The following is an 8,874-nucleotide window of genomic DNA, read 5'->3' on the forward strand; positions in this document are numbered from 1 at the left end:
AGGGAGAATGAGAAGAGGCGCAACTTGTAACCATCCTCACTCACGCCGTTGATCTTGGTGAGACTGCGCAGACGGTCGAACTCGTCCAAGTGGTCGAGTGGATCCTCCATAGGCAACCCGTGAAACTTGTTTCCTTGGATCATGGAGATCAGACCACTTTTGATTTCGAAGTTGTTCTTCTGCACGGCGGGAGGGACGATTCCAGCACGCTGATTAAGAGTGTTCGGTGCATCCCCAGCACCAATGTTTCGCGGTCCCGGATGTGGTGCATTATGTTGTTCCATAGTGGCTGGTGCGGGATGATCAATGAGTTGACGAGTTTGTCTTGGTCGGTGTAACCGATTGATGTCGTCGATAACAGGAAGGAAATTCTGATGCCCTCTTAATCTGGTGTGCATGCAAGGTTGCAATCAACAGGTCCCTGAGATGCAAAACAAACAAGCAGACAACCAAAACAAGTCAGTACTCAGAATAATGAGTGTAAAAGAACTTAATCTTGCAAAACTTGAAATCGTAAATGTAGCAAAACGAATCCCAAAATGGCAACGGCGCCAAATTGATACTAAGTTTTTTGTGTGTCTATCCTAGCAGGTCTCAATTAACCTTATGCAGTTGTAGTACATAAGGTGTCAATCCAAATGAGAATCTTTACTATCACTCAAGATGCAATCAAGCAGTCACAAGTTAAGCCAGATTCGAAATGAGTTTTTGTCTAACAACCTAGAGTGAACGAGATGCAAGAACAAAACAAGTTTTACAGAACAAGAGCTAAAATGCAATAACTTAAGAGAGCAAAAACAAGCTAAACGAGCAGAGACAAATGAGCAAGCTATTGGAACAGAAATAAAGAACAAGCTTAAGGATGCAGAAACTATCAGATAAGATAGAAGTCCTAAGGATGGGAGTAATTGATGTCGGTAGAGTATCCTAGTCTACAGAGTGTTTAACATGCCACAAGCAAACTATCCCTAAACAATGAACATCACAACTTAGCTAATCCAATCTCTTGACAGAAGCTACTCAAACTCAACCACTTCCAAACCTAGCTCTCGCTAGAGAAACATGATCAAGCATGGCATGAAAATCAAGTTCATTCACGTCAACAAACATCCTAGACATCTAATCTCTTAGGCTAGGAACGTAAGTCTCTGGCACTAGTTGGTCAGACATTTCATCAAACACCTTTTGGATGCAGAAATGTCTAAAACCTAGTTCCAATTGATCAGAGAGAAACTAGTATTTCTAACTCTAGTCCAGAAGGGAATCATACAATCAAAGCTTAAATACTCTACATCCTAAGATCCTCCACCTAATCTATCACATCCTCAAGAACTACCACACTACTCAGATCCGAAAATCATAGTCAAAGATATAAACTCAGAAAACATTAATTCAAGCATCCTAAGATAGATAAAAATGAGATGAACAAGTTTTAAGAAGAAATCCAATCAAAATACTGAATAAATTCAAAGATATCGGGATACAAAGTGTCAAGCGTTTTTGGTGGCTAGGGTAAACCTTAGGGGAAAGAACAAAAACAAGATAAAAGATATCTTCGAGTGAAAACTTAACAAAACGTATTTATAGTAAAACATGGAAATCTCTAAATCATAAAACGACAATATAGAAAGTCGGTTCGGGAATCCTTCTTGGATGCGTCTTCGGGACAAAACCAGGACGTCGGTTTAAGAGCATCGATCGAGTCGCATCGTGAGAGTGTCGATCGAGTCGCAACGTGAGAGTGTCGAGTCGCGGCTTGAGAATGTCGTCTGGGAACTGCTGATCGAGTCGCGTCTTGAGGGTGCTCAGGAGCCATCCTGGGACGTCTTGCTCGAGTCGTGTCTTGAGGGTGCTCAGGAGCCATCCTGGGACGTCTTGGTCGAGTCGCGTCTAACATCCGATCGAGTGGGAGCTCCCCTTTGCGTGCGGGTCGAGTCGGACTTCTGAACGTACGTGCATTCACTAAAACGGAGATAACTCATGAACCACGACTTCTATTGGTTTGCAATAAACTGCATTGGAAAGATGACTAAATTCTCTACAACTTTGATGAAGACGTCAAAAGCTAAATCCCAAAATAAAATCTTCACTCGACTCGATCAAAGACGTGGAAGCTTTTGTCGCTGGGTAGTGTAGATCGAGTCGCTTAACTGCTCTCCTGATCCTTGTTTTCATTTGATGGTTTGGACACCTCCTAAAACACCTGAAACAACTCCAAAATGCAAGATGCATGCAAGACCAATGCAAAGACTACCTAGATATGCATGTTATGCAAAAGAGACTAAAAACAATACAAAGCAATGAGTTAAGAGAACAAAATGAATGACAAATGCATCATCAAAAGGTGTAAAATATATACATATCAAAGCCTAAGCTAAACAAACATGCAAGACTAAGCTATCAACATGCAAGGCTAAACTATCAATATACAAGGTTAAACTATCAACATGCAAGCAAGCAATCATTCAAACAAACAATCAGTGATAGCATGCGGAAGATAATGAGCTAAATAAGCAAACAAATCTAGCACGCAATCAATCAACAAAGCAATAAAACTTCAATAAAAGAATATTTTAAACTAGTTTTAATTCTTAATTTTTGGGCCCGATATGCTTCCTTTTTCCTTTCAACACCCTTGTGAACACCCGCGCTGCAACCACAAAGGCATGCAACCGAAACATCACTTAGAGCCACACCGTCGTGTAGACAGCTTCGGCTAAGGTAGCAAGACCAGTAACCTCCGAGCTCTTCATTCCAACCCTACAACTCAACGACATGGGTTACATGATCGCGGCTGCATGCTGGTACGAAAATATCCTAAGGAAAGCCATACCCAAGTCTTACTACGCTAGCTAGACTTTGTCGTGGAATAAACGCATTAAGACTTCAACAAATTGATACTTGAGTTTTTATGGTTTTTAAGCACATAATTTTACAAGTATCTTAACAAGTTATGACCTCCGATACTAGAACATTTCGAACTAGTAACAAGTGTTGATGAGATCATGAGACCATCCAAGATGATGCTTGAGTCCTGCTCAACAAGAACGAAGTCAAAGATCAATTCTTCCAGCCAAATGACTATTTCGGATACATTCTTACCTCATTTTCAGCATATGTCGAAGTGGAATCAGTCCAATCAGAGTTCAAATAAAGGAGTTATTCATTTTACAAATCAGGTGAACTCATGGCTACGCGATTTGGACCTACGAGCATTCAACGGAGGATTCCGACCAAGTCCGAAGGATTCAAGGTATGAAACAAACTGTTCTGGAATCTTGATCCATCCTAGAATCACTGAGAATTGGAAGCACATTAAAAACAGTTCATACTTGATATATGGATATTTCAAATCAGTGGATCTGCCCTAATCCCAGTTTCGCGTCTGAGCCAAATATCGTGTTACACAGACTAACTCAGCATCAATTTCGACACGAAATCAGTTGGAGGATGTTAATGGATCTCTTATGTTTCCAACAAGCCCAATAACACAAGATCTGGCCAACAAACCACAAAGTTACGCTTCATTTGCCAAAGGAGGTCAACCTAGTTCTTCACATGAAGAATTTTAGGTCCAATTGGGTTAGGTGCTTCCCGAATTATGTTTGGCAACCAGGAGGTGTTTCTACTAAGCCCAATGTGAAGAAATGGTACAGCCCATGTTAAGAGTCTATCTCTTTGTTCTTTGTCTAGAACATTTCTTTGTTTCTTGGTGTGTAATATCCAAGCAACAACCTTCTTTTGCTGGGCTGGTGTGTCATATCTAGCAGTGATTGGAGTTGGGAATATCAGCAGCCTTCCGCAACTGCTGTGCGACCACTCAATCCATCAAATCTCCCTTGTTTCACCTTGCACCTTGGCGATTTTCTATCCTTTTTAGTCCGGCTGAGTGATTCTCGAATTTTGGGCGTATCAAGTGTAACCTCACAGCACATGCATTTAAACAAGAAAATCAAGCAAGGAAATTCAAGTAAAATTGCAACTATATGCTCAATGCAACCGTGCACTAGATGGAAGCCATTAGACTCCATCTAGTCTGGTGGTATGTGCCTGAACTCACAGAAAACCGGCGAACTCTTGGTGGAGTGGACGGATTCTCTCGGCGACGTTCTTGTCTCGGCAGAACTTCGGATCTTCTCTCTTCTTGCAATCGAGTTCCTTCTCGATGCAAACTCTTGATGGTGGTCGATAGTCTTGTCTTGATCTTCCTCTTCGTTCACACCTTCTTCCTTCTCAAACTCTCTCTTCTCTCTCTTCCTCACCTTTCTTCTTCTTTCTTTTGGTTTTTACGAAAATGAGAGAAGGGTGGGTTCCTTTATATAGAAGAGTTGGGCGGTGGAGTGAGCCAATGCATGGATAACACTTACTCGCTTCTCATTCCTTCTTTTCGAAAACTTGGTGAACAAGCTACTTCCTTCCATGGAATATTTCTTGTCTCCCAAATCTTTTGTGCATGCTTCTCCATTGGGCGCTTCTTAGGAGAGGAATGATGATGCTCCCCACTCCTTTCTTTGCATGAGAGACAATTGGTCAATTCCAAAGGTGGAAAATGATGTTGTCTCACTCTTGTTTCAACCATGAAATGATTTTTTTGCATGCAATCTCATTGGTCAGTTTTGTGAAAACATAATGATTATGTTTCTTCACTTTTTGCATGAAATTTGATTGGTCAATTAAGGAGACAAAAACTCCTTAATTTCCGGAATCTTGTCTGGTCGGTCAGCAACACCGCGGTTTGCCAACGGTACGCGACGCGGCACGGTCCCAACTGCGGCGGGTCATGGAAACTCTGCGGTACGTCTCGGTTCTGCGGTACGTGGTACGGTACATGGTTCATGGTACATGGAACGATACATGGTACATGGTACCATCGACTATCTCTCAGTCCATCCAGAATCGCGAGTGTTACAAGTCTTCCCCCCTTGAAAGGGATTGGTCTCCAAATCCGGCTCAAGTTGATCTTCTCCCATCTCCTTAAATCACTTAGGATAATCAGCCTTCATTTTATTTTCGATCTCCCAAGTAGCTTCTTCGCATCCACCGCAGTTCGACATGATTTTCACCATTTTAATCTTTTTCATGCGCATTCCCTTTACCATTCGGTTAAGGATTCTGATGTTCATATATTTTACCTAGTTTCACCTTAGTATATTCACATCTTTTGCATGTTTTACTATCTAGTTTGGCCATTATTGAGTAGCTTTAGGACTGTTTATACATTAGAGTAGATATGCATTGCATTTGCATAGTTTCTTGCATAAACAGGTGATTTTGGATCCTAAGGAGCATGGAAGGATGCTGAGAAGGATTTGAGCTATCAAGTGAAGAAAATCAAGGAGTTAGAGCAGAAGGAACCAAGTCCGCGAGTCCACCCGACCACCACACTCTACCAGACACTCGACCGTGTGCGGAGAGGGATTCGATCGGTTGGAAGAAGCAGAAGAAGAGGCCACTCGACCAAGCACTCGACCGAGCCGCCTGCCTATTTTGTTTTCTAGCCATTTAGGGCTTCCCCTCTCTCCTATATAAAGCTCTTGTATCTCATGGCCACAAAGGAGAGAACTTTTTAGGAAAATAATATCTAAACCTAGTTTTTACCCTTTTAGGGTTTGTCTACTTTTCCCTTTCTTTTGTTAAGATCATTAGCCACTTTTGTTTCATAAAAACAAAGAGATTTTTGATACTTGTTGGTTCCACAACTTTCTAAGTATTGATATTTTAGGTTTGATTTCTTCTTCAATATTGTAGATCTTATTCTCATCTATCAAATCATGCAAGTTTCATTGATTTCTGGGTTTATAACTTTGTTCATCATGTTTAGTGCTTGTGAGTAGTGGTTTAGGATCTTAAGGATGGATTAGGTTGGGTAAAGGTTATGGGTTTTTAGATTGATCAAGCTTTATTGTTATACATCTCTTCTAGATTAGATATGCTTTATGCTGTTCTTGTACTGAGAAGGTAAGAATAGATCTTAAGCTTCTTAGCATCACACCAATGGCTAAGTTGTTAGATAAGGCTAATACTAGAGATTATCATGAAGCATGCTAAGAGATTAGAAGTTTTTAAATGGTTTTTGACATGATGATCTGGTTGTTTAATGCCTGCTTTTATATGTAATAGCTAGTGAGAGCTAGGTCTAAGAAGTATTTAAGCTTGATTGTTATTGTCATGAGAATGGATTTAAGCTAGAGATAACTCATTGTTGATTGAGGTTTGTTGATCAGTCTAGATAACCATAGCTTGAGCCCAGCCCATGAATCCATCCTTAGGACCTTTATTTGTTTATTGATTTCCTATTTCAAGTATTGTTATTTGTTTCCTGTTTGATTTACTTTAGTTTTCCTCTGTTTTGGTTGTTTCTCTGTCTCTGTTTTGCAGCCGCAAGTTAACTCGACCATCCACTCGATCGAGCATCCGATCGAGTGCTTGCTCGAGCACCATCCAATGTTCTTGTTTATGTTCTGCATTTACTAGTTTCATTTCCTGTTCCATTCCGGTTGCATTCATTAAATTCTTGTTTAATCCTGTTTCATTACTTGTCCTGCATTAGTCTAGTTTATGTTCTTGTTAGTATCATTAATGTTTGTTTCACTGTTTATCTTGCATTTAATATCTTGTCTTAGTAGCTTTACATTTTGCATACTATTATCATCATTAGGTTGTTAGATAAACACATTCATCATATTTGGCTTGACTTAGATAAGGATTCATATCCTGATTGCCTGCATCACACCCATTATGGATTGACATCCTTTATGCTACAACAACATAAGGGTAATTGAAACACCTTGCATCCACCTGTTCATTCATCATCTCTACTATTATTCATTCATTCTTCTCACCACACAAAAAGATATGTTTCAATTTGGCGCCGTTGCCATTTGGGTGTTTGTTTGTGACATTTAGGATTTATACAAGTCTAAGATTATGTTCTATTGCTCATTTGATCACTACTGACTAAGATTCTTCTTCTGCTTGTTTGTTTTGAATATCTGGTACCAACTCGACCGTCTGCGCAATCGAGCACCTGATCGAGCCACAACCCGTATTCAAAAGGAATACTCGTCTCAGTCAGATCGACCTTCCACTCGAGCTAGTGCTCGAACAAGTGTCTGTTCGAGTCAGTAATCATGTTTCAAAGCTCTATATTCCATTATGTACCAACGCAACAACAACCAGGATTCCAGGCCCAATTGTGTCCCCCTCCAGGGCTCCAGACCTCACAAGCCCAAGAACTTGACTTAGGAGCTATGATGCAGCAATTTTTGTTTCGACAAGTAAATGAGAAGATTGAGGACGCAAAGCAGTTTGCTGAGCTGAACCAAACGTTGAATTATTATTCTAAGGACCTGAATAACAAGTTGGAGAGTCTGAACTCTAAGGTCAAGAACATGGAGAGCTACATTGCTTCCACTTCAGCTCCTACGCCAAACCAACTTCCTGGAAAAGCTAGTCAAAACCCAAGGGAGCTTACTGCTAAAGTTATTCATCTCTATGAGGAAGCTGTCACTGAGGACAGTGAGGTTCAAATTGGGGAGGATTCGTCACTAATTGAAGCCCAAAGTAAAGGTTTTACTCAGCAGACTGCAGCAGAAAGACCACTTGACAAAGTGCTCGACCACACACACGATCGAGTTCCTGATCGAGTGACCGATCGAGTCGTCACCACAAAAGCTATTAAGCCTGTTAGATACATTCCTCCTGCTTACAAACCACCTCTGCCATTCCCAGGACGTTTCAAGGCACAAAAACTGAAGGAACTCAGGGAAATAATTGAAAAAGGGAAGTGATGGCTTTACAACAAGAGGAAGTCGTTGAAAAGAAGGAAGAAGAGAGAGGGCCTGCTTTGGAACATTATGCTCCATATCCTCTCTACAAAGGCATGTTACTTGACATATCCAAGCAGAAAGCTCAGAATCAAGACATGAGAGATCAAGAGGAGATTGGGACAACTGTTGTTCCAACAAAACTTGAAGATCCAGGTCCATTTAATTTGCCTTGTTCCATCAGCTACCTACACTTCAAGAAATGCTTGTGTGATCTGGGAGCATCTGTTACTATAATGCCATACTCTATAGCAGAGAAGCTTGGACACACTGAATTCAAGCCAAGCAACCTCTACATAAGTCTTGCTGATGGGTCTAGGCAAGATGTTGTTGTCAAGCTGGAGAACTTCCCAGTTAAGATTGGCAAAGCCAGGATACCAACTGACTTCATCATCATAGAGATGGAGCAAGAGCTTGATGATCCTATTATCCTTTGAAGACCATTCTTGGCCACTGCATGAGCTGTGATTGATGTTAAAAAGGGTATGATCAGCCTAGACATTGCTGATGGGTTGACTATGAGGTTTGATATCAAGAATGCAACAAACCAACCCACCATTGGAGGCCAGCCCTTTGTTATAGAAGATAAAGCAGCTGATGACGCTTTTAAGAAAAAAAATAGACTCTAAGACCAAGGTTTCTTCCTATGAGGTAGCTTTTCAAGACCTCAAGGCTTTTGTTCAAGAGTTGACTAGCTTGGTGAAAGATCTCCAAGTGAAGCTCAACAAGAAGTTTGTTAAGAAAGCAAGCCCAAGGCTCAAGGTTAAGATTAAGCAAGGTTCAGGTGTTGTGACTGTTTTGACCAAGAACAAGGATCATGGTGATAAATTTGAACCAGGGGGGGACTTCATCACCTCCTTGGAATCTAAACCAAGCCTGAAAAGGCATCAAAAGTCAAGCTTAGTGACTTTAAACAAGCTCACTAGGGAGGAAGTCCCTAAGGTATCATTGTACATATGTTTAATTTTCCTTGTAGTTTTGATTTTTTTTCTTTTATGTTGGGAAGGACATTTGTTGAGAATGTAGATGGGTTTGGGATGGATTGGAC

The 8,874-nt window shown here is 40.8% G+C and overlaps 1 protein-coding gene across 1 annotated transcript; it reads left to right on the forward strand.

The window, feature by feature from the left end:
* Nucleotides 1–7,789: 7,789 nt before the first annotated feature.
* Nucleotides 7,790–8,263, forward strand: LOC147929034 (uncharacterized). Its single transcript, XM_087486365.1, has one exon. It carries the CDS (start codon nt 7,790–7,792, stop codon nt 8,261–8,263), a length of 474 nt encoding a protein of 157 aa, XP_087342491.1.
* Nucleotides 8,264–8,874: the final 611 nt, after the last annotated feature.

Source organism: Camelina sativa, chromosome 14 (assembly GCF_030686135.1).
Source record: "Camelina sativa cultivar CO46 ecotype springtype chromosome 14, ASM3068613v1".
Lineage (NCBI taxonomy): Eukaryota > Viridiplantae > Streptophyta > Magnoliopsida > Brassicales > Brassicaceae > Camelina > Camelina sativa.